This window comes from Rana temporaria, chromosome 2 (assembly GCF_905171775.1).
Source record: "Rana temporaria chromosome 2, aRanTem1.1, whole genome shotgun sequence".
Lineage (NCBI taxonomy): Eukaryota > Metazoa > Chordata > Amphibia > Anura > Ranidae > Rana > Rana temporaria.
In genome coordinates this window covers 461,861,089-461,887,695 of record NC_053490.1, presented here as the reverse complement: position 1 = coordinate 461,887,695, position 26,607 = coordinate 461,861,089, and the positions used below count along the sequence as shown (strand labels likewise).

Here is a 26,607-nt window from a genome sequence, read left to right as displayed (position 1 = left end):
CTATCTTTTTGATACAAAATATCTTCTAGATTGAAATAAATCATGTACTGTAACTTCCTTTCTATGCTATTATTTTTACCTGACATGGCAGTACCTCATTTAAAGTCCCACAAACTCTCTCTTCCTACTAACCAAATTAGGGATGGAGGCTGCCATGTGTTTTATATAGTGTGTGTCAGGTCACATCCATTCACTGTATAGATATTGACCTAAATTTATGAAGATTTTTATTTTATTTTTTATTATTTTATTGGATATGGTTTAAAGCAAAAAGTAAAAAATATATATATTTCTTTCAAAATTGTCGGTCTTATTTTTTTGTTCATAGCGCATAATATAAAAACCGCAGAGGTGATCCAATACGACCAAAAGAAAACTCTATTAGTGGGGAAAAAAAGACATACATTTTATTTGGGTACAGCGTCGCACGATCGCGCAAACTGTCAGTTAAAGTAACGCAGTGCCGTATCACAAAAAATGGACCAGTCATAAAGGGGGTAAAACCTTCAGGAGCTGAAGTGGTTAAACACTTCCTTTCCCCTTTCTTGTCTTTTGGTGTGTAAAGGGTTAACCTGTTGTGCGCCCTTCCAGTTTAATAATCCTGTGCACTGTCCTGTGTTACACTCTGCTGCTCCGTGTGTATTTGTAAAGTTTGTTGTAGCAACTGTGGCTTCCGTCTTATGAATACGCAAATCAGGGACAGACATGGCAGGAAGCTCAGCAAGTCTCCCATGGCTGGAGAAAACCAGGTTACAGATTCAGAACCTGCAGGTAAATTATTTCAGGTGGAACAAAAAGCACATGTCTACATCTGTTATATTCAGGTGACACTGTCCAAAGAGAAAGGCTTTGAGATCCTTAAATCACATTCATCCTCCAATCTTTTATCCCCCATAATATACAGTAACTAGTACAGAATGCATGTCTCTGCTGGTTTTGGAACAATTGCATCGCATGCACTGCTCTACATATAGCACGAGGCAAATAGACTGAATGTATTTCCATTTTTGAATTGTTGGGGTGGAAGGGGGACTGAGCTGTGATCCTGGGAGTGAGACCTCCATGCAAGTATACTAATATAAATCTATATACCGTGTTTCCCCGAAAATAAGACGTACTCCGAAAATAAGCCGTAGCGGGATTTCGACGCAAGATCGAAATATAAGACACCCCTCCGAAAATAAGACGTAGTGATGGCGTGTCGAATCCCCGATAATAAGACGTAGCGATGGCGTGTCGAATCCCCCGAAAATAAGACGTAGCAATGGGCGTGTCGTATGCGGCGCGGAGCGGTAAACAACACGTGATACGGTAGTACTGTACTGGTGCGGAGCTCAGAGCTGTAAAGAAGTGAGGAGAAGCTCTGTACCACCTCTCTCACCCCACACAAACACCAGGGGATAGGGGGAAAAGCTGCTACTGAGCCCAAAGAGATCACCCCAGCTCCACTGTGCTCCACTCTCAGTCTACAGGTGGACAGAGGAAATTCCAAGAAGCGCAAGTGTGGTTCAGGTAGGCAACCTTTATTTTCTGAGCTGGAAGACATGATTAGTGAATGGGTTGCTGACAGGAGAGCAAAGGCTTTGGTTGTGCGCAGGGCTGATATTCAAACATTTGCCCGTGAAATGGCACCACAATTCGACATATAAGACACCCCCCGAAAATAAGCCATAGTGTGATTTTTTGAGGGAAAAAAATATAAGACGGTGTCTTATTTTCGGGGAAACACGGTATATAAAACTCAACGTGTATGTATGTATGTATGTATGTTCCAGCATCACGTCCAAACGGCTAAAGATATTAACATGAAACTTGGCACACATGTTACTTATATGTCAGCAACAAACATAGGATAGGTGGTTTAACCCTTACCCACCCCCATTTGCCATGGTCGGGGTTTTCCTTTAAAGTCCCATTCAACTCTATGGGAAATACGTGTTACTTCATAACTTCCAAACGGCTGTAGATATTTCGATAACACTTGGTCACATGTTACTTATATGTCCACTTAAACTATAGGATAGTTAATGTATCCCTTAACTACCCCCATTTGTGAGGGTCGGGGTTTTTGTTTAAAGTCCCATGCAAATCAATGGGAAATGTATGTTCCCACCATGGGCGTAGGAACCGGGGGGATGGGGGGGACGCATCCCCCCCAGGAAATAATGCGGGGGGGACAGGTATTGTAAAATCCCCCCCAGGTAAAACGGCCGCGGCGCTGTCTCAGCCTGTTTTTTTTTTTTTTTTGTCTGTGTGCAGCGCGGAGGCCCAGCCCTCTACATTGCCGCCCCCTCCTACTATTCTCCTCACGAATGCTAATACCGCCCCGCCTCTCCAGCCCTCTGCTTTGCCGCTATACTCACGAATACTGAGGGTAGTAGGAGGGAGCGGCAATGTAGAGGGCTGGAGAGGCGGAGTTCAATGTAGAGGGGTGGAGAGGTGGGCGGGGGATAGTACGGAGCGGCCGATGACTAATGGATTACAAACATGACTGGCGGAGGCGGAGCCTAAAGCTCCGCCCACCCCCTCCGTGCGGCTGTTGTTCACTGGGTCCTCTCTTGGGAGGTGGAGGCTGTCTGGTGACAGGAGGAGAGAGAGAAGCACGAGGGAAACCCCCTGCAAAGGATAGCAGGTACAAATTAATAAAATACTCTTATCATGATATACAGATCATGATTTTGCAATAAAGTGATCCATGCTGCAAACTCAACATTCTCCCTTCAGTGACAGTTCAAGTTTTGCAAACTTTGCAGTACATGGAATTTCACTGAAGGTGGAGACTGTTTAATGAGTTTGCAGCATGGATCACTTTATTGCAAAATCATGATCTGTATATTAATCAACTTTCAATGAATGTGGTCTGTTTAACGAGTTTGTATTGATTTCAGCATGTGCAAAGTGTTCCGTGCAATGCATGCTGAAATCAATGCAAACTCATTAAAGCGGTGGTTCCCCTAAAAATAAAGTTTTGACATTGCATTTGCTATAATAATTACAGTTAGAATCGGCTGGTTTTATGTAAAAAATACCTCCGTACGTAGCGTTTGTATTATTCGTTCCCACCGCCACTTCCAGGTACGATGCTGGCGGTGGGCGTTCCTTATTGATGGACAGGCATCCGACCGACGCATCCATCGCGTCACGAGATGCCGAAACAAGCCGAACGTCGGTGCGGCTCTATACGGCGCATGCGCAACGACGTTCGGCTTCTTTCGGCATCTCGTGACGCGATGGATGCGTCGGTCGGATGCCTGTCCATCAATAAGGAATGCCCACCGCCAGCATCGTACCCGGAAGTGGCGGTGGGAACGAATAATACAAACGCTACGTACGGAGGTATTTTTTACATAAAACCAGCCGATTCTAACTGTAATTATTATAGCAAATGCAATGTTAAAACTTTATTTTTAGGGGAACCACCCCTTTAAGGAGGTTGAGGCTGCACTCATTGCCACTGATTAGGCGGCACTCTAAGGGCCCTTTCACACGGGCGGATCAGTAATGATCCGCTCCGTGTGTCCGCTTTGCTCAGCGGGGATCCTCCGTAAAATCCCCGCTGAGCTGGCAGCTGACAGGGCGTTCCCCGCACACTGTGCAGGGACCGCCCTGTCTTTCCTCCGCTCTCCCCTATGGGGGATCGGATGAACACGGACCGTATGTCCGTGTTCATCCGATCCGGCAGACAGAAGAAAAATAGGATTTCTTCCGTCTGTAAATGCGGATCTTTGCGGAGGCGGACAAATTACGGGTGTCAGCGGATATTCATCCGCTGACACCCGTAATCACATAGGGACCCATGTATGTCCCGTTTTCATCCGCAAACGGACGGATGAAAATGCGGACATACGGTCCGTATGTGTGAAAGGGCCCTAAGGCTACTTTCACACTGAGGCATCAGCAGTAAAGCGCCGCTATTTTTAGCGGCGCTTTACTGTCGTTTTGCAGCGCTATTCGGCCGCTAGCAACTCCCAGTTTACTGGATAAGAATATACCTGGCGAGTAAAAAATGCTGTCCCCCCCAGATTTGTAAGGGTTCCTACACCCATGGTTCCCACATAACTTCTGTACGCCTGCAGATATTTCAATAATACCTGGTACACATATTACTTATATGCCAAATAAAAATATATGACAGTTCAATTAACCCTTACCTACACCCTTATATAAAAGATGGGTATATTTATATTACTATGATTTTCCTCCCCAAAAGGTTAAGATAGGAAGACCGGGCAACGCCGGGTATTCAGCTAGTATTATGATAAACATAACATATGATAAACATGTCCAAGCTAGATATGTAAATAACCTGTCACTCAAAGCAAGGAGAGAGGAATGGACTTTTTATTTAGACAGGTTTTTATCTGGAAGTCTGTTAATTTTCACTGAACAATAAACGAGGATTGCTCAGAGCTAGATTAACTCTGTGTGGCAAGACTGGGCACAGATGATAGGAAATCTTATTCTCTACATTGTGACATCCACTTTAAGGGCTGGTTATGGCGAATCTGCAGGCTGCGGGTGCGTTTGGAGAACAGGAGACACAGGTCTGGTGGATGTGCCCATCCGGGATATCCGAGATCTGTCTCATTACTGTTCCTTCATTGTTAACCACTTAAGACCCGGACCTTTATGCAGGTAAAGGACCTGGCCAGTTTTTGCGATTTGGCACTGCGTCACTTTAACTGACAATTGCGCGGTCGTGCGACGTGGCTCCCAAACAAAATTGGCGTCCTTTTTTTCCCACAAATAGAGCTTTCTTTTGGTGGTATTTGATCACCTCTGCGGTTTTTATTTTTTGCGCTATAAACAAAAATAGAGCGACAATTTTGAAAAAAAATCTATATTTTTTTACTTTTTGCTATAATAAATATCCCCCAAAAAGATATAAAAAAACTTTTTTTTCCCTCAGTTTAGGCCGATACGTATTCTTCTACCTATTGTTGGTATAAAAATCGCAATAAGCGTTTATCGATTGGTTTGCGCAAAATTTATAGCGTTTACAAACTAGGAGATAGTTTTATTGCATTTTTTATAATTATTTTATTTTTTACTACTAATGGCGGCGATCAGCGATTTTTTTTGTGACTGCGACATTATGGCGGACACATCGGACAATTTTGACACATTTTTGGAACGATTGTCATTTTCACAGCAAAAAATGCTATAAAAATGCATTGTTTAATGTGTAAATGACAGTGCAGTTTAGGAGTTAACCACTAGGGGGCGCTGTAGGGGTTATGTGTGACCTCATATGTTTTTCTAACTGTAGGGGGGTGGGGTTGGACGTGTGACGGCATTGATCGTCTTTCCCTATATTAGGGCACACACGATCAATGAAGCTGCCACTGTGAAGAACGGGAAGCTGTGTTTACACACAGCTCTCCCCGTTCTTCAGCTCCGGGGACCGATCGCGGGACTCCGGCGGCGATCGGGTCCGCGTGTCCCATGGCCGCGGTCACGGAGCTTCAGACTGGGTCACGGGCGTGCGCCCGTGACCCACGTCTGGGCACTTAAAGAGGACGTACAGGTACGTGCTTGTGCCCAGCCGTGCCATTCTGCCGACGTATATCTGCAGGAGGCGGTCTTTAAGTGGTTAAGTTAAGTAGTTGACCCCATCCCATAGAACAAGGGTAGGCAACTCGGGGCCCTCCAGCTGTTGTGGAACTACATTTCCCATGAAGCATTGCAAGGCTGGCAGTTACAATTATGCCCAGAGGCATAATGGGACTTGTAGTTCTGCAACAGCTGGAAGGCCCCAGGTTGCTTACCCCTGCCGTAGAAGGTGGTGTTACCCTCTTGGCTGTCTTGTCTGGCAGAGATGTATAAATCCCGGTAGTGTCTAGACAGAATTGCAAGTCTGGTGGCAGATGAGGTAGTTCACGTGTATATATAACCTGTGTTTACTGTATAACTGTCGGAGTTCAGTTTAATTAATGCATTCTTTCTGGTGGCACAGGAGTGGAAGGAGTTCACTGGCAAATTATATGATGCTGTACAGCAGCAGATGAATGAGAATAATATTAAGTTCTTCAATGACCTGTCAGAATCTGAAAAGGTTTTTGTCCTGGAAAAAGCAGCCAAAGCTCTACATTCAGGTACTGTAAATTAGGAGCTGCTATGGGATTCTCTGTAATCACATTTATCAATTCACAGTCAGCTCTCAATTAGTGGTCACAGTGGGGTAAATGTGCTTATAACATGGTGGCAGATAATTAGTGCCAAACTGCAATGGAAAATATAAGCCTTGTTATATGAATAAACATTTCATATTTTGACACAACTGACAATATGTAGAGCTAAGTGCAGTAAATGACATTAAGGCCTCATTCACACTACGGGCCGTTTGGGTCCATCTTTCACGGACCTGAACGGCCGATCCATGCATTCCTATGGAGCGTCGGATGTCAGCGGAGACATGTCCGCTGACATTCAACCCGATCCGATCCACTAAAAACAGACGTATGGGGGCCACGTCCCCATCCGTCCATGCGGATCGGATTGGGTAAGATCTGATGAAAACGGACATGCTGTCCGTTTTCATCAGATCGCTCCATAGGACACAGCGGTGCCCGACAAGCCCCTCCCCGCTCAGTGAGCAGAGAGAAGCTTGTCATCCGTCGGCTCAGCGGAGATATGCGGACTGATCTCCCGCCGAGCCGACGGGAGCAGGCGGACTCCATAGCGACGGAGTCCGCCAAGTGTGAATGAGGCCTTAAGGAGAAGTCCAGCCTGAACTTGTATGCCTGGGCTTCTCCTAAGGCCCCTTTCAGACGTCCGCTCCGCTCGTCTGTCCATTACAAGTCCGTTTACGGACTTGTAATGGTTCCCTATAGGATCGCGTCCGTTAGCGGATGGAGCATCCGCTAACGTCCGTGACCTACTGGGTCCGTCGGGATCCACTTTTGCGAACGGAAGAAAACCTATTTTTCTTCCGTCCGGCGGAACGGATCGGATGCAGACGGTCCGTCTGCATCCGATTCCCCATAGGGGAGAGCGGAGGAGAGACAGGGCGGTCTCTGCACTGTGTGCGGGGACCGCCCTATCCGCCGACAGCTCAGCGGGGATTACGGATGCTCCCCGCTGAGCTTTGGCGGACACACGGAGCGGACACAAAAACGGTCCGCTCCGTGTGAAAGGACTCTAAGGGTCACAGGAGTGTAATTCGTTTTGCAATCCGTGACCCGTTTTCAGTGGAGAGCGGTCTGAAGTCTCCACTGACGTCACTGCCATCAGTGAAGGTACAGCGTCATCCCGACTTCAGAAGTCTGGACCTACCAGCTGCCTTGACTAATGGCAGTCTCAGTGAATATAAGAAGTCTACACACCCCTTTTTAAAATGTCAGGTATCTGTGATGTAAAAAAATGAGACAATGATAAATGATTTAAGAACTTTCCCATGTTTGATGTGACCTATAAACTGTACAACTCAGTTGAACAACAAACTGAAATATTTTAGGTAGAGGGAAGTCAAAATAAAAAAATGTAATAATATGGTTGCATAAGTGTGCACACCCTTAAACTAATACTTTGTTGAAGCTTTTTTTTTATTTAATTATAGCACTTAGTCTTTTTGGGTATGAGTCTATCAGCATGGCACATCTTGACTTGGCAATATTTGCCCACTCTTCTTTTCAAAAAACACTCCAAATCTTTCAGATTACGAGGGCATCTCCTGTGCCACAGCCCTCTTCAGATCACCCCACAGATTTCCAATCAGATTCAGGTCTGGGCTCTGGCTGGGCCATTCCAAAACTTTAATATTTTTTATGGTGAATACATTACTTTGTTGATTTGGATGTATGCTTTGGGTCGTTGTCATGCTGAAATATGAAGTTCCTCTTAATATTCAGCTTACTATCAGAAGCCAATATTGATTGGTATTTGAAACTGTTTATAATTCTATCTACCTTGACTAAGGTCCCTGTTCCAGCTGAAGTAAAACAGCCCCAAAGCATGATGCTGCCACCACCATGCTTCATGGTGGGTATGGTGTTCTTTTGGTAATATGCAGTGTTGTTTTTTGCAACAATCATATCTTTTGGAATTATGGCCAAAATGTTCAACCTTGATTTCATCAGACCTTAACACATTTTCCCACGTGTTTTTAGGAGACTTTAGATGTGTTTTTGCTAAATTAAGCCGGGCCTGGATGTTTTTCTTCGTAAGAAAAGACTTCTGTCTTGTCACTCAAGCCCATAGCCCAGACATATGAAGAATACGGGAGATTGTTGTCACATGTAACACACAGCCAGTACTTGCCAGATATTCATGCAGAGCCTTTAATATTGCTGTAAGCCTCTTGGCAGCCTCCTTGACCAGTTTTCTTCTCGTCTTTTCATACATTTTGGAGGGACGTTCAGTTCTTGGTAATGTCACTGTTGCGCCATATTTTCTCAACTTGATGATGACTGTCTTCACTGTGTTCCATGTTATATATAATGCCTTGGAAATTCTATTGTACCCTTCTCCTGACTGATACCTTTTAACAATGAGATCCCTCTGATGCGTTGGAAGCTCTCTGCAGGCCATGGCTTTTGCTATAGGATGCAGTTAAGAAAATGTCAGGAAAGACTTACTGGAACATCTGAACTTTATTTGGAGTTAATCAGAGGCACTTTAAATGATGGTGTGTGTGTACTGACTTTAACATGAGTTTGAATGTGATTGCTTCATTCTGAACACAGCTACATCCCCAGTTATAAGAGGGGTGTGTACACTTATGCAACCACATTATTATTTTTTTTTATTTTAACTCCCCCTGCCTAAGAGCCAGTTCACACTTCCGCGGAACGACTTCGGGGGCGACTCTGCAAGTCGTCCTGAAGACGACTTCAGAGGCGACCTGCAAAACGACTTCTGTATAGAAGTCAATGCAGGTCGCCCCGAGCCTCCCCCGAAGTCGTGCAAGAACCTTTTTCTAAGTCGGAGCGACTTGTGTTGCATTGAATGGGACACGACTCGTCAGGCGGCTCAGCCGCCTGACGAGTCGCCCCCCTATGAACCGGCTCTAAAAGATTTTGGTTTGTTTTTCGATTGAGTTGTACAGTTTATAGGTCACATACTTTACTGCATATACAGACCGATTTTACTGTTGTGGGTTCAGTAACACTTTAATTCATCTTGTGTGATCCTGACACTTTAGCTGGGGTGTCAGGGGTCAGCTAAAATCGTATTGCCTGTAAATTGCCTGACCTCTCCTCACATACATGAATGTTTGAGATGGGACATTTGGCAAGCCAACAAAAATTTAAAATGTCAGTTTACCCCTGATGCCTCATACACACGACCAGGGAAAACTGGCCGTGTGTATGCTCCATGGCAGTTTTCCCGACAGGAAAACCGCCGGGAATCGCGGCAGGAAAAATTAGATCATGTTCTCTTTTTTACTGACGCGATTTCCGGCCGTCTTTTTCCCGGCAGTTTCCCTATGGGAAACACTGCGGTGGAGCATACACACGGCCGGGATTCCCGGCCAAAGCTCTCACCACAGTTTTCCCGACAGGAAAACCTCTGGTGTGTACACGGGGAAAGTGACCGAGCAGGTTCTCAGTTTTCCCCCCAGTATTCCCGGTGTACTTTTTACCGCCTGGAACCCCGATCGTGTATACGGGGCATTACCCTTTATTACCTTAGCAATGGTGACTTTTATCTTTCTATCCTGCTCTAAAGCTCAATAAAAGCATCCGCAGCAAAACTTTTCATGTCCAACCCATCTATAACAGGTAATGACATTAATGGGAGCAGTAAGGATTATGTGATGGAAATGGTGTCCAAAATACATTATGTGATATCAGGAAGAAATCCTGTGGGAAAATAGCTAGGCTTCCCTCGAGTTCAAAACTATAAATAATCAAAGGAACACTTTCTTGGTTTGTTTTTTTCACTCTGGGTGTATCTGGTGTATTCCTTTTGTAGGTACTACTTTACCTTCTAAAATGGGTATCTAACATTTTGTGTTCCAGGTGTCACCTACAATAAATTAGCTGGACACATCAGCTCTTGTCTGGAAGAAAATATATACAGGGATGTTGCTCAGGAACTGCAAGATGTCAGCGTTCCGAGAAGTCAGTCTGACTTGGTGGCTTCCCATATTCAGGATGGAGTGGTTGGTCAAGTGTGATTGTTTTCTTCACTCTGTTCACTTGTTCAATCAATTCTACATTGAAGCTCGACATTGTGCATGTTTGGTCAGATTGGGCAAAAAGCCAAATGTCTATATACAATGATGTCTTTAACCAGTAAAAAGCTAATACTGCTCCAGGTTGGGCACTTTTTATTTGCTAATATATTTTTTTATTTACAAAATCCACATCCTCACATTCAAAGAGATGCAAGCCTAGCACACCAGGAACTGGGCACTGGCACTTACCTGCCCTGGTGAACTACACTGAATAAAATGAAAAGTAAAAGTTGCATAAAAACACAAGTAGGCAGATTCAGAAAGATTTAGGCCGGCGTATCTACAGTAGATACGCCGGCCTAAGTCAGAATCTGCGCCGTCGCATATACGCTTAAATTAGGCTAAGATACGAGCGGCGTAAGTGTCTTACACCGTCGTATCTTAAAGTGTAATTTTTAGGCTGGCCGCTAGGTGGCGCTTCTATTGCGGTCGGGGTAGAATATGTAAATCACTAGATACGCCGATTCACGAACGTACGCCCGGCCGACGCAGTACAGATACGTCGTTTACGTAAGGCATTTTCAGGCGTATAGTTATTCCATCAAATAGCTGGACTAGTAATGTTAAGTATGGCAGTCGTTCTCGCGTCGAAATTTGAAAATTTTACGTCTTTTGCGTAAGTCGTCCGTGAATAGGGCTGGACGTAATTTACGTCCACGTTGAAACCAATAGGTCCTTGCGGCGTACTTTGCCGCAATGCACACTGGGATATGTACACGGACGGCGCATACGCCGTTCCTAAAAAACGTCAATCACGTCAGGTCAACCCATATTAACATAAAACACGCCCCCTCAGCCTAATTTGAATTAGGCGCGCTTACGCCCGCCGCATTTACGCTACGCCGCTGTAACTTAGCAGGCAAGTACTTTGTGAATACAGTACTTGCCTTGCTAACTTACGGCGGCGTAGTGTAAATACGATACGCTACGCCGCCGCAAGGTTGCGCCCGCCTACCTGAATCCAGCTAAAGGATTCATTTAAAAACATTAAAATTATCTGGGGGGGGATATGACATGTGGAAGGAAATGACCATGTACAATGGAGGTCGCTTGCATCCCCACGGGGGTTTTTTTTTTTTTTTTGTTCTTAAGAGTCACGGAATATCTTTAGAATGTTTTATATTCAGCTTCTCTAATGCCTTGTTTTGTTGTTTTATACTGACATCTTATTTTTTGTAGGTCAGTATTCTTGAAAAAAGACCCACCCTGAAAGTAAAACTACACATCCTCTTCAATCAGCCTATACCTGCAGCCTTTAGAGCGTTAGCTTGGAAGCTGCAACTGTCCAACACAAAGGGTGAGTTGTTCAGGAAATTGAGAAAACATTATCTCCTATTTCTTCACAAATTAATGCTCTAGGCTGAATTTAGAGATCATCCTTCTAGCAGCAAATGAGATGAAATACAATTAGTATGAGAAAATGCACCATAACAGTATTGTAAGTGTAGCACTACCCCTGAAGGAGCTGCTGGTTTGTTTTTGGTGGCATGTTACCTCCTGGCTCCTTCCGCCTTCTTAGGGGTGTGCAGTGCATATAGCAGTAACGGAATGTCCACTTTTGCTGTGCTCTTTATTACCCAGCCGGGTAAAAACATTAAAACTTGTGGTGAAGAGTAGAGGTGAAGTAAAAGAAGAAGTAGCAGACTGAGGCGCAACAATAGGGAAACAGTCCTGCTCCCAACAATGCATTGTATTCTTCACCACTCTAGCCACAGTGGGTATAGCGTACCTGGACAGGCCCCTCTCACTGACCTGGCAGCCAGAGTATCACTCGAACTTGAAGGAAAAGTCTCTGCCACAGACCCTCCTGTGATTGTGATTACGGAGATGATCCTCCTAGATAGAATTGCATCTGGATCTCCTTCAGATAGTTTCCAGGTACCGACTGACAGGTGACCAGCCTCTCAGTGTCCGGCTACCTTGATCCCCGGTGGTGTGTCGAGACCCTATTGGATCGCCAGCCTCTCATTGGCTCTCCTCAGATAGACTCCCCACCGAACAGCTATATCGCTTGGGATCTTCAGGTTTGGGAACTACTGGGACACCCTGCCATAGCTCAAATGTTCCGGGCCAACAAGGTCCCGGAACCAGGAACACCGCGGGGCACGCGCACCCCGGCCTGGAAGGCCATTACGCCGGCGAAGTCACCCTAAAGGTGGGTGCTGCACTCCGAAGAAGAACCCAGGACAATGGCGTCTGCCCCATAAATACCCTCCCCAGCATGCACGGCGAGGCCCAACCCTCCTGATAGGCTGCTGGGGAGGAGCACCCAAACCTCGACTCCACTGCTGCCACCCATCGCCCTGGGGTAGGAACTACACCCCAGCAACAATAGACAGCCAAGCTGAGACAGAGACCAGTTTTGATCATAACAATTGGATCAGAGTCAGTTAACACTCTGATCCCCCTCTAAATTTAACTAGCACCGGTCCTTTTTTAAGTAACCAGGCGCTACACAAGGATCTCTTTATAGTTACTTTTTCTAGTCTTACCACCATTAATATACAGTGATAATGTTAAGGAAAGGTAGAATGCAAGTACTTTGTGCAGCATTTTGATTATGATACTTTGGTGCAGAAAGTGGGAAATTCACATCCAGTATCAGTTAGGCCTCATTCACACTAAGGGGTTGATTTACTAAAGGCATATAGACTGTGCACTTTGCAATGTGCAGTTGCACTCTACAAGTGCAGTTTCTCCAGAGTTTAGCTTTGCTGACTTCCATCATCCAATCACGTGCAAGCAAAAATGCTGTTTTTTTTTATTTTCCTTGCACGTGATTGGGTATTGTTTGCAAAGTGAAGCCTTACCTCATTTACTAAGCTTTGGAGCAATTGCAGTGCTGGATCGTGCACCTTCCACCTAGTGTGTATGAAGTCTATGGCCCCGTACACACGGCCGAGGAACTCGACGTGCCAAACACATCGAGTTCCTCGGTGAGTTCAGCCCTGAAGCCGCCGAGGAGCTCGGCGGGCCGAGTTCTCCCATAGAACAACGAGAAAATAGAGAACATGTTCTCTATTTTCTGGACGAGTTCCTCGGCGGCTCCATCGGGCCGAACGTGTACACACGACAGAGTTTCTCGGCAGAATCCGGCTCTGACCGAGTTTCTCGCTGAATTCTGCCGAGAAACTCTGTCGTGTGTACGGGGCCTCAGTTGGCTTCCCCAAGCAGGAAGGAGATATTGGTTCATGATGAGACTACTCCAATCAAGAACAGCATGAGTAGCCTTGGCTTGTTAGTTTCATACTAAGGTGCAGCATTTTGAGGACCTTATCATTTAGCATAAAGTTTATATGAATTACTTTAACAAAGGCTGCAAGACTTTGGGTCTACTACAATAAGACCTGTAGATACATACATTTTGAAACAACCCCAAATGTTAAACTAATAGTACCAATAACAGCTATTGTCAGTGTTATTTCAGCTTAATGTTTTCCTTGTCTAACTTTTTTATTTGGTTCCTTGGGTTCTTATCATAGCCCGAATGGAATATCTAACACAAGTGTCTTTGAACAAGGTCCGCTCTATCCTGGAAAGGGATATAGCACTGCATTGTGATACTCTTCTTTCCCAAGAGCAAACACTACAGCACCTAAAAGACAACAAGAGTAAGTATTGCGGCTTGTACTAACATCAGAAGTGCTCGAAGACTAATAGATACTGTTAACAGGTAGCACCAGATAAGAGAAAATAATGTACACCACAGTATATGCCAATAAGACCACACTGGTTACTTAACCACTTAAGCCCCGGACCAATATGCTGGCTAAAGACCCAAGGTGTTTTTACAGTTCGGGACTGCGTCGCTTTAACAGACAATTGCGCGGTCGTGCGACGTGGCTCCCAAACAAAATTGGCGTCCTTTTTTTCCCCACAAATAGAGCTTTCTTTTAGTGGTATTTGATCACATCTGCGGTTTTTAGTTTTTGCGCTATAAACAAAAATAGAGCGACAATTTTTAAAAAAATGCAATATTTTTTACTTTTTGCTATAATAAATATCCCCCAAAAACATATATAAAAATATACGTATTCTTCTACCTATTTTTGGTAAAAAAAATCGCAATAATCGTTTATCGGTTGGTTTGCGCAAAATTTATAGCGTTTACAAAATAGGGAATAGTTTTATTGCATTTTTATTTTTTTTATATTTTTTTACTACTAATGGCGGCGATCAGCGATTTTTTTCGTGACTGCGACATTATGGCGGACACTTCGGACAATTTTGACACATTTTTGAGACCATTGTCATTTTCACAGCAAAAAATGCATTTAAATTGCATTCTTTATTGTGAAAATGACAGTTGCAGTTTGGGAGTTAACCGCTGTAGGAGTTAGGCTTTACTTTGTGAGTGTTTACAACTGTAGGGGGGTGTGGCTGTAGGTGTGACGTCATCGATCGTGTCTCCCCTATAAAGGGGATGACGCGATCGATACGCCGCCACAGTGAAGCACGGGGAAGCCGTGTTTACACACGGCTCTCCCCGTTCTTCAGCTCCGGGGACCGATCGCCGCACTCGAGCGACGATCGGGTCCGCGGGACCCGCGGTCCCGGAGCTTCGGACCGGGTCGCGGGAGCGCGCCCGCGACCCACGGCTGGGTACAAGTACAGGACGTATATATACGTGCTTGTGCCCAGCCGTGCCATTCTGCCGACGTATATGTGCAGGAGGCGGTCCTTAAGTGGTTAAAGACTTACTTAAAGTGGATGTTTTTTTTTTTATGTCACAATGTAGAGAATAAGATTTCCTATCATCTGTGCCCAGTCTTGCCACACAGAGTTAATCCAGCTCTGAGCAATCCTCTTTTTATTGTTCAGGGAAATAAAACAGACTTCCAGATAAAAACCAAAGTCCTTGCTTGAGTGACAGGTTATTTACATATCTCGTGCACTGCTTGCAGACATACACAGCTTCTGTAAAAAGTGCTCAATTCACATCCCCCCTCCCATCTTCCCTCTAGCTCTATGTATATTCTGATGGCTGTTGCATTTTCTCATGGCACTGAACTGTGACTCACCCCATATTTTGAAAACATTTAATCAAAACACAGGGGAGGGGATGTGAGTTGTGCACTTTTTTTCAGAAGCAAGGACTTTGGTTTTTATCTGGAAGTTTGTTGTATTTCACTGAACAATAAAAGATGATTGCTCAGAGCTGGATTAACTCTGTGTGGCAAAACTGGGCACAGATGATAGGAAATCTTATACTGTACATTGTGACATCAAAAAAAAAAAAAAAATTGGGGGGTTTAAATCCACTTTAAGGCAGAACAATAGGGAGCAGTTTTACCTGCCAAGAAATTTGTATTTCTGTCTATCCAGTCCTAAAACGTTGAAACCCAACACAACCCTGCCTGGCAGGGCAGAAGTCCTGTTTTTTTTTTTTTTTTTTTTCTTTGCTGCAGTCAATTAACACGTACAGGTCTTGTCCCTCCCACAGCCTGTTACTGGACAGTGAAAATAGAAACAGCACCTTAATGAGCTCATCTCTGTGTCATTCGTCTCTCTCCCCCTATCAGTATGTTCCTTGTTAACACTTGATCACTGCAGCATAACTGTCTGGCTCCTTTTCCTGCTTCTGCCAGTCTAAGCTTTGCTGTAAAGGGACTGTAAGAGGCTGATATTAGGTCAAATTGATTTACTAGTGAACTAATCAGCACAGAACTCCATTACATTGTGTATTTTATACCTGTATGGATTTCAACTTTAACCTCTTAAGATCTGTTGTATGCATATATGTGGCAGCAGAGTGGTAGGTAGGCTTTAATGCCAGGGTGCCAGTGCCACAGATATACATACAGTCGGAGACACTGTTTCATGTTGGCAGTGCGCTCATATGGTGCTCCCAGCATAGTAAGGCCCCTTTCACAAGTGCATACCCTATGTCCGTATTTCATCCATCTGTTTTCAGATGAAATACCAACATACATATATCCCTATGGGATAGCGGGTGTCAGCGGATGAACATTCGCTGACACCCGATCTCATTGGTCCCCACTATGGTCCGATTCTGCAGACGGAGGAAAATCCTATTTTTCCATCTGTCTGCGAATCGGATCAGGTGAACACCGACAGACGGTCCGTGTTCATCCGATCCCCCCATAGAGAGGAGCGGAGATCTGACAGGGCGGTCCCTGCACAGTGTGCGGGGACCGCCCCGTCATCTGCCGGCTCAGCGGGGATCAACGGAGCAAATCCCGCTGAGTAAGAGGATGAGAAAGGTACGGAGCCTCACAGGATCCGTACGTGTGAAAGGGGCCTAACTGCACCGGTCACCAACAGCTTCAGGTCACTGTGTACGATATGGAGCCAGGGATGAACTCCCAACCATGTGGTCACTATGACAGCTAAACACACTGGTCACATGATCAGTAAGCCTGCTTCCTCCACCCAATGGAGGTAGACTCCCACTGACTGGAAGAGGTTAAAAAATAGAAAACTAAAATATAAGAATCACACTATTCCATATATAGTCAGATCAGTCAACCTAACCAGACTAGGGATCAAGCTTTCGACTTAACAGATATACAAGTAGAAGTTGAATGTTAGTCAGTTGAGCCAAACTCCTGGTTCAGACAATGAAAACCTGGTTGGTCTCTGCCTGAACTTTAACAGGCCTTGTCATTGTGAGCAGATCGGAATGATACAGAACCCTGAATGACTTAAAGGGTAATTCTACTCATTACCAGTGTTTGGTTATAGGCTGAGACTGGTGGGGAAAATCACCCCTTGGTCTAATGGCAAGACCTGGGGTCCTGGTCCCCCTCTCCCAGCTGTAGTTTTTTAGTATCTTACTTTTAACTTATAAAATTATATTTAATGTCATCTTGAGACAGATGGAAACTTTAGATGAAGTGTGATATTCAGTATGAAACATGTTGGATCTGTGCATGGTGTGTTTTGGTGCTATGTATATAAATGTTTAGACTTTGGGGAAAGGATCATTACTTGTACTAGACTTGGAATATATATCACACTTTATACTCCAGTTTACTGTGCTTGATTTACAATCAGTGTTTTTCTAGGCTTGGATATTTGCAATACTGGAGTGTTCTTGTTACCTGACTGGTTTGTCATTGAAAGTTCATTAAATGGATCCAAGCCTAAGATTAAGTGACACAATAGGATATAGTTCTTCCTAACATATGAAATATTTACGCTGTATATCCATTTTTTCATTCTTTTATATGTTTATAACGTCTTAAATATAGTGTTATGTTCTAGATGGCATGTTCTGTGCTTAAAGCGGAGTTCCGGCCACAATTTCACTTTTTAAATATAAATACCCCTGTAATACACAAGCTTAATGTATTCTAGTAAAAATAGTCTGTAAACTAAGGTCCGTTTTGTTAGGTTGTTACAGCATTTAGACACTTTATAAAATAGAAATTGACTGGGGCCATCTTAAGTGTGGGCATCATGAAGCCAGACTGTATGACTTCCTGGATTTCAGCCTTGCAGATCTCGCACATGCTCAGTGCTGCACAAGCAGTGTAATAGGTTTCAGATCAGGTTTCAGCACCTGTACTGTCCAAGTCACATGATTCTTTGAGACTGGGGAGTGCACAGACTCCTGGAAAGTTACACCCACTACATTCCCAGGAGTCTGTGCGGTGTAGGTTAGGAAGCTTAAAGCGGGAGTTCACCCATAAAACAATTTTTCCCCTTAGATGGATGCTCGTTTTGTCTAGGGGAATCGGCTAGTTGTTTTAAAATATGATCCGTACTTACCGTTTTCGAGATGCATCTTCTCCGTCGCTTACGGGTATGGGTCTTCGGGAGCGGGCGTTCCTTCTTGATTGACAGTCTTCCGAGAAGCTTCCGACGGTCGCATCCATCGCGTCACTAGTAGCCGAAAGAAGCCGAACGTCGGTGCGGCTCTATACTGCGCCTGCGCACCGACGTTCGGCTTCTTTCGGAAAATCGTGACGCGATGGATGCGACCGTCGAAAGCCTCTCGGAAGACTGTCAATCAAAATAGGAACGCCCAGTCCCGCAGCCCATACCCGGAAGCGGCGGAGAAGATGCATCTCGTAAACGGTACAGCTCATATTTTAAAAACAACTAGCCGATTCCCCTAGACAAAACGAGCAGGAATCTAAGGGGAAAAAGTGTTATGTACGGGTGAACCCCCGCTTTAAGCACCTAGGTGCAGGAAGAGGGAAGATTAACTATTCTGCCTAGCAACAACACTTTGAAGGCATCTAAAAAAAAAAATGTTTCTTAAAGGACTAATGACATTTTTTTAAAACTACTGATGTTATGTTATATTTATGGGTGGAACTCCACTTTAAGGACCATAGATGCTCAATTGTTTCTTTGTGGATCCTTAGATGCAGGAAGATGTATGCGGAATGTATTGTCCTATTATCACAAGCGCAGCCAAGTTAGCCTCTTAAAAGAAGACTACATTTTGCTTGTACCTCTGGTTCAGGTTGTGATGGCCTCATCTAGTCCCAGCACCTCACTGGAATCAATGACCACACTACTGGTGGAGCAGTATATTGCTTTCATGGATTTAAGACCAACTATAATGTGCCAGAATCAGAAAAATGAGGTGACTATCAACTTTAATTTTTACCAGTCCTGTTATGTAGAGAGCTGCATTGCTAGAAACTGTACAGTCCTATATTTTCTGAAATCTCAACACTGAATTTAGGCAGATATGTTCCTTCTTACCGAGTACCATCCTTGCTCTAAAGCAATATACACAGGAGTATGAGTAGGAGGTTGCATTACCACCCACATGCATTGGAATGAGAGATTTGTTCCACAAGGGAGTGTTGATCTCTTTGGTTCCCTGCAACTCTCGTTGGTTCCTCCCTTTGACCTCCTCCACCTATTACAGAATACAGTAGTGAGGTGCAGGCCAGCATGGGGAACCAATGAGAGCTGTGGGGGACCCAGGACTCTAGGAAGTGTCAGCTTCAGTGGGGACTTCAGTGGAAAACTTCTGCCACATACTTAGGCCCCATACACACCATAGAATCCATCCGCAGATAAATCCCAGCAAATGGGTTTCAGCGGATAGATCCTATGGTGTGTACACGCCAGCGGATCTTTTTCCGCGGATAAATCTCCCCAGGGATGGATTTCCAGCAGATGGATATTTGCTGACATGCACAACATATCCATCTGCTGAAGTCCATCCCAACGGATGGATCCGCTGGTCTGTACAGACTCACCGAATCCATCCGTCCGAAGGGATCCCCCGCATGCGTCGCAATGATTCAAAGCATGCGTGGAATTCCATATATGACAGTGTCGCGCCCGTCGCCGCGTCATAATCGCGGCGACGGCGCGACACGTCATCGCCAGAGGATTTCGGCGCGGATTTCAATGCGATGGTGAGTACACTCCATCGCATAGAAATCCGCCGAAATCCCCGAGAGGATTTATCCGCGGAAACGGTCCGCTGGACCGTATCTGCGGATAAATACTCTCGTGTGTATGGGGCCTGAGTCAAGGCCAAGTTGACAAGAGGGCTTCCCTTACACCTCCTGTCCCATTTCCCCTAGAGTTATTGACATGGTATAATAGAGCACAGAGTGTAATGGGGGCCTGTAGAAGATCCTGCCCTTTAAATTCTCTGGGTAACAAAGGAGTGCAGTCAGTGCAGTTCTGGAATCTATGCAGAAGGTAAACTAAAAGCTTACAGATGCAGGATCTGGCAACGTAATTGGGCAAATAGGAGTTGGCAACAACCAGGTGGCAGAAGTGCAGAATCTGGAAGCAAAGGCTTAGCGGTTAGGCCAAGGTCAGTATGAGAGAAGTAGGTACCCAATCAACAGACAGAAGACAAGGTTGTGTCACAAGCCAGAGTCAGTAACGAAATATCAGGATAAAGCAGAGTCAAGACAAACCTAGGTCAGATCACATATATAGGCAAAAAAAAAAAGGTAGAGAAAGTTAGCGCCACCTGAGTATAGTATTTACAACAGCTTTAATGGTAAGGTAAGGAATCACACTTACAAGAAATACAAAAAGGTCACAGATGTAAGCACAGGACTTGGTCACAGAAGCTGATAATCACTCAGCAATCTTCTGAACTCCTGTACTTCTGTAAATAGGCCACTATGTGCCAATGTGCCAAAATATCAGTGCCCAATATGCACAATCATCCTCACTATGCACATGTGCATTTTCATTAATGTGCATGTTGATGCACCTATAGCATGTGTGGGTGAGCACAAACTGTAATATGTACATAACTTTGTGCAAGTCTGCACACATCATTCTCCTGACAATCTTTAGAGTGTAATTTAGCAGTGCGGGCAGCCGGAAAGAAAACTATTTACAGATTTTTACAGGTATACATACTCTTACCGGTATGTCCTATGCCGGGTACAGACGAGAGGATTGATCCGCAGATACGGTCCGCCGGACCGTATCCGCGGATAAATCCTCTCGAGGATTTCCACAGATTTGGATCCGATGGAGTGTACTCACCATCGGATCGAAATCCGCGCCGAAATCCCATCGCGATGACGTGTCGCGCCGTCGCCGCGATGATGACGCGGCGACGTGCGCGACGCTGTCATATAAGGATACCCACGCATGCGTCGAATCATTACGACGCATGCGAGGGAGGGAATTCGGACGGATCGATCCGGTGAGTCTGTACAGACCACCCGATTGATCCGCTGAAGCCGATTCCAGCGGATAGATTTCTTAGCATGCTAAGAAATTTTTATCTGATGGAAATCGGTCGGGCCGAAAAAAATCCGCGGAAAAAGATCCGCTGGGATGTACACACCAGCGGATCTATCCGCTGGAACTGATCCGCAGATCAATTCCAGCGGATAGATCCTCTCGTGTGTACGGGGCCTTAAAGGTTCAGGTTTTTTTTTTTTTTTTTAAATAACAAACATGTCATACATACCTGCTCTGTGCAATCGTTTTGCACAGAACAGCCCCGATCCTCCTCTCCTCAAGCCCCCCACCAGTCCCCCAGGCCCCTCCCTCCTACTAAGTGCCTCCATAGCAAGCTGCTGCTCTGTTCGGCCTTGCCCCTACTCTCTCCTCCTTGGCTCACTGGCTGTGATTGACAGCAGCAGGAGCCAATGGCTGCTGCTGCTGCATCAGCCAATGAGGAGGGAGAGACCCTGGAAGGTAAAAAAAAAAGCCTTGAGCCTATATAACCAATTTAATTTAAAAACGTTACTATAGCAACAGGGTCACTTTAACTACAATTGAAAAAATAAATTCTATTTTAAGAAGCTTAATTTTAAATATTTCAATGGTTTATGTATAAAACTTGATAAGAAAAGTGCTGACTGTACATTATCTATTTGTTCAAAAGAAATAATGTCAACTTCAATCTATATAATACAAATGTGTAACCCGATTAAACTAATGAAATATTTTTCAATTCCCTCAGAGACTGTTTCGGTGGTGCGGCAATGATTTACCAATTCCTTCACTGCCAGCTGGCACAGACTAATTGCAGAGCTAATCTAATAGTAAAAAGCATGCTGGCAAAACCCAATTCATAATCCCTGGTTCAATAGTTAATGAAGTATCATAATGTCCAAGAGACATTTAAACAAATGGAAAAAAAAAAACATTTTAGGTTAAAGGCCCCTTTCACACAGGGCAGAATCCGTTCAAGTGGATCTACCTGATCAGCGGGGGATCTCTCTGCTGATACCCGCTGAGCAGTCAGATGACAGGTCCATGTCTGCTCTGCTATGTCCTAGTCTGTCTATATACTGCCCTAGTCTGTCTATATACTACCCTAGCCTGTCCATATACTACTCTAGCCTGTCCATATACTACCCTAGCCTGTCTATATACTACCCTAGCCTGTCCATATACCTGCAGACCACGGCTGGTGTGAGGAAGCGAGCCGGTGCAGCCACTATTTGTCTTCAGGCTGGGCCCAGAGGAGCAGATGTGGGCCTGCAGACCACGGCTGAATAAATCGGTGGAGAGGCGCCGCAAAAATCTCCACCCCCACCATCTTCATGGGCAGGGCAAAGGGAGGTTTCGCCTAGGGTGTCTAAAAAAAACCTTGCACCAGCCCTGCTTCTGACCTCAGTATTGCACACCGCTACATTGTGACCTGTTCTTCCATAGCACTTTTCTTCTGCTTGCTTGCTCTCCATTCAGTGTCGTTGCTTCATCTACATCTGTCCTTCTCTGTGTGCTCTGCTGCTCTGTATCTGTTGGTCAACCTTTCCTTTAGCACCCCTTTTCTCTATCTTACTGTCACTGCTCTTCTGTTCTGTGCCCTATGCTGCTTCTTAACAAAGTTTATATTGCATCCACACCATCCCTGAACACCCCTCTCTTTATCTTCTCCTCTTATCGTGTGTTTAAAATTGTCAGAGGTCATTATACTGCCGCAGGTCAGCATGTTCCCTCGAGCCATCATATCTTTACGTCGGCCCTTTAAAGCGGGGATAGCAGGCACCCGCACCCCGCTGCACTGCGGAGGATCCAATGCGCGTGGCCATAATGACCGCTGGCCAATTCGCAATCGCGAGCACGAGAGCCAGAACAGTGACGTGTGTGTGTAAACACACAAATCTCTGTTCTGTGAGGAGAGGAGAGACAGATTGTGTGTTCCTACAAGCTAGGAACAACGATCTGTCATCTCCTCTAGTCACTCCCATCCCCCTACAGTTAGAAACACTCATGAGCAGGGGCGGACTGACAACTCATGGGGCCCCCGGGCAGTAGAAGACTATGGGGCCCCTGGGCTTACAGATGGCCACCACGCCAGGAGGCAGTGCAGAGGCAGGGCAGCTAAAATCTTGGGATTTTCACATCAGAAGCATGTTGGTTTCAGACATATCAGGGACAGATGTAAAAAAAAACACAGATTTTTACATACTGTCCCTGGTTTTACTGAGCCTGGCAACCCTGATGGGGCCCCCTAGTGATATGGGGCCCTCAGGCAGTGCCCGAGTGACTCAATGGTCAGTCCGCCCCTGCTCATGAGGGGACACAGTTAACAACTTGATCGCTCCCTAGTGTTAACCCCTTCCCTGCCAGTGACATTTACACAGTAAATTTTTTTTTTAGCACTGATCGTTGTATAAATGTCAATGGTCCCAAAAATGTTTTTAAAAGTCAAATTACTAGTAAAAAAAAATTATAATAATAAAACAAACGACATAAATCTTTCCCACAGTTTGTAGATGCTATAACTTTTGCGCAATGAATATACGCTTATTGCGATTTTTATTACCAAAAATATATAGAAGAATACATATCGGCCTAAACTGCTTTTTTTTTTTTTTAATTAGGAATATTTATTATAGCAAAAAGTACAAAATATTGTGTTTTTTTTTTTTTTTCAAAATTGTCGCTCTTTTTTTGTTTATAGTGCAAAAATAAAAACCACAGAGGTGATCAAATATCACCAAAAGGAAGCTCTAATTGTGGGAAAAAAAAGGACAAAAATTTTGTTTGGGTACAGCGTTGCAAGACCGGGGTAATTGTCAGTTAAAGCGGCGCAGTGCCGTAACGCAAAAAATTGCCTCATTAAGCAGGCAAATCTTCCGGGGGTGAAGTGGTTAAAAATGAAGTAGGTGGGGCTGACACCACGTGCTTAGAAATTGAGAGCTGTGTGTCATGCCAAAGAGGAAGGTAGGAGCGTAGTATATTTTTAGTACATTGACAGTTATCTTGATTTAATTGCAGTTTGTTTAAAGGGATAAAACATTGGGAAACATGCATGTACTCCAGAGTTGTACTAAGTGTGTTTTTTTCCTATTTTGTCTTGAAATACTCTTTAATTTCTACTCTCATACAGAATGGAACTAATGATAATGAGGTTTTCCAGTCCATTGCATCTTCATTAGAAAAAACAGACCCAGATTTGGCACATGCAGCCCAAAAAATGTACACTTCACAAGGTGGGTGACGCAGTACATATTTACAGTATATAGTTTTAGTGTTTGTCATAAATACAAGTGTTCTATGGCCATCATTAAAAGCCTAGTTACTGAAAAAAGTGCATGTAAAGCCAACATTTATTTTTTCAGTTTTGGTATTGTGAAAGGGCTGCACACCCTGTTCGATTTTAATTGCTGTCTGTGCCCTTCCTCTAATTGTTTTAGTAACTGTGAAAGTGGTATTAAATTATGGGTAATCCAAAATGCAATAGCTGTCCCCTGAACAGGAGGTAAAAGGAAAATTTCCAACAAGTGAATTCTCTTCTCTATCCAAAGCTGAACCATAGCCACCTAGAGAATGCAAAGTAATACTATATACTATTACTAGCAGGGGTGAAGTCCTGGGGAAAAAAGTGTGGGAACTCCCACCCAAGATCCACTCCGCCACCAAAAAAAATAAAATTATACACTCATATCCATAATTACTAAACCGCATGTTTTTTTTTTTTTCGATCCACTGTACCTTCGTAATCCTTTATGTTACTGCCCGCTTCCTGTATATGGATTCATCGGGTAGTGTGCGGGTATTCTGTCACTTCCTCGATGCCGCAATGTCTCCTGGGAGCTTTTGTCATTGTTCCTAGGAGACATTGCAGAGGTCTGCCGCGAGTTATCGCGGGATTTAGAAAGAACTTTAAGCAAGTTCTTTCTAAATCCTGTGATAACTCGAGACATTGCGGCATCGAGGAAGTGACGGAATACATATACCGGCAGCGGCCAGTAACATAAAGGATTACGAAGGTTCGCCTGCCCCTGACAGTGACTCGAGCTGGGCATCGCCGCTTAGTGAAGGATTGGCTCGGGCGGCTCGGCTGCTCTCGGCTGCTCTAGTCCTGCAAAGGGAACTGCGTTCCTGCTTTGAAAAAAGTGCAGGAACTCCGTTCCCACACGTTCCCGCTTGACTTGAGCCCTGATTACTAGTATTTCTTTATCTGAAAATACCACCCCATGGTAAATTTAAAAACATTTCTAGCTTTAGTTTCAACATTTTACAGCATTAGTGGGCAACAGAAATATAAATATAACTTCACTGGGCAGACTACAGATAAGTATCAAATTGAGCTAAATGCACCTGATTGCTGTATGTTCAATTTGCACATTTAAGTGTTAAGTTAGGTACTGTAAACTGTACATCAATTTACTATAGAAACACATTTTCTCCATAATGAGTAATAGAAGGTACATTAAAACAAATAGCCATAGGTCATGTACCCATATTCACATAACTTCAGGTCCCATATGTGTGGTGAAAATGTTCACTTCCTCTCCTGAGAGAAGACACTCCCCTTATTGATCTATGGTTAGTTGTGATGTAGGGCAGAACTTCACCGATGTATTCCCTGATTGCAATTGGACTAAGACATAACTATATAATATACCATATATTATTGTATTAATCATATGTTATAATGACCTTCCAAAGTCTATGGAGCCCAACAGCAGTGGGGGCCAAACACTGTCTGCCTAAATAGTAATTAATGGAGGTTGCAAAAGCCCTTGGCAAATACATTTGGTTAAACTGAACCAATTTGGGAACCTCTGTAAGATTGCTAAGAAGGCAAATGGGATTCTGTATTGATTATATGTATTGGGGTTGGAGATTAGAGAACAAGGTCCGCCAGCATGTATATTTACACCCCTGCACTTAGATGTAAACATTGGGCCAGATTCAGATACATTATTGTATCTATCGGCGGGCGTAGCGTATCTCAGATACGCTACGCCGCCGTAACTTAGGGCGCAAGTTCCGTATTCAGAAAGAACTTGCACCCTAAGTTACGGCGGCGTAGTGTAAATGTATCGGCGTAAGCCCGCCTAATTCAAATTTGGCTGGTAGTGGGCGTGTTTTATGTTAAACTATCATGACCCCATGTAATTGACGCTGTTTTCTAACGGCGCATGCGCCGTCCGTGGACGTATCCCAGTGCGCATGCTCGAAATCACGTCGCAAATAGTCAATGCTTTCGACGTGAACGTAACTTACGTACAGCCCCATTCACAGACGACTTACGCAAACGACGTAAAATACGACGCTGTTCGTACGTTTCTGACGTCCATACCTAACATGACTTACCCCTGCTTTATGAGGGGGAACTTTACGCCGGAAAAAGCCTTACGTAAACAACGTAAAAAAAATGCGCCGGGTGTACGTACGTTTGTGAATCGGCGTATCTACCTAATTTGCATATTCCTCGCGTAAATCTACGGAAGCGCCACCTAGCGGCCAACGTAAATATGCAACTAAGACACCATGGCGTAAGAGGCTTACGCCAGTCGGATCTTATCAAAGTTCTGGCGTATCTTGTTTTCTGAATACAGAAAAAAGATACGCCGGCGCATCCTAGAAGTTACGTGGCGTATCAATAGATACGCCAGCGTAACTTCTTTCTGAATCCGGGCCATTGAGTCTATTAGGTTCACAAACACATTCTAGGTGCACCATACAACTGGAATGCATTTACCAAACACAACTAAGTAAAGCCAGCATGATCACTATATCTCAAAAATGCTTAAATTGTA

General features: G+C 44.4%; 1 protein-coding gene across 1 annotated transcript in view; it reads left to right on the top strand.

Annotated features, from left to right (window-relative positions):
* The first annotated feature begins 692 nt into the window (after positions 1–692).
* The window catches only part of LOC120927742, a 73,709-nt gene continuing 47,794 nt past the window's right edge, over positions 693–26,607 (top strand). Inside the window, exons 1-7 of the mRNA XM_040338630.1 lie at positions 693–771; positions 5,957–6,095; positions 9,963–10,105; positions 11,360–11,477; positions 13,663–13,791; positions 18,517–18,740; positions 23,946–24,048. Of these exons, the coding sequence (XP_040194564.1) occupies positions 706–771; positions 5,957–6,095; positions 9,963–10,105; positions 11,360–11,477; positions 13,663–13,791; positions 18,517–18,740; positions 23,946–24,048 (922 nt within the window). The 5' untranslated portion in view covers positions 693–705. The remainder of the gene's footprint in view (positions 772–5,956; positions 6,096–9,962; positions 10,106–11,359; positions 11,478–13,662; positions 13,792–18,516; positions 18,741–23,945; positions 24,049–26,607) is intronic.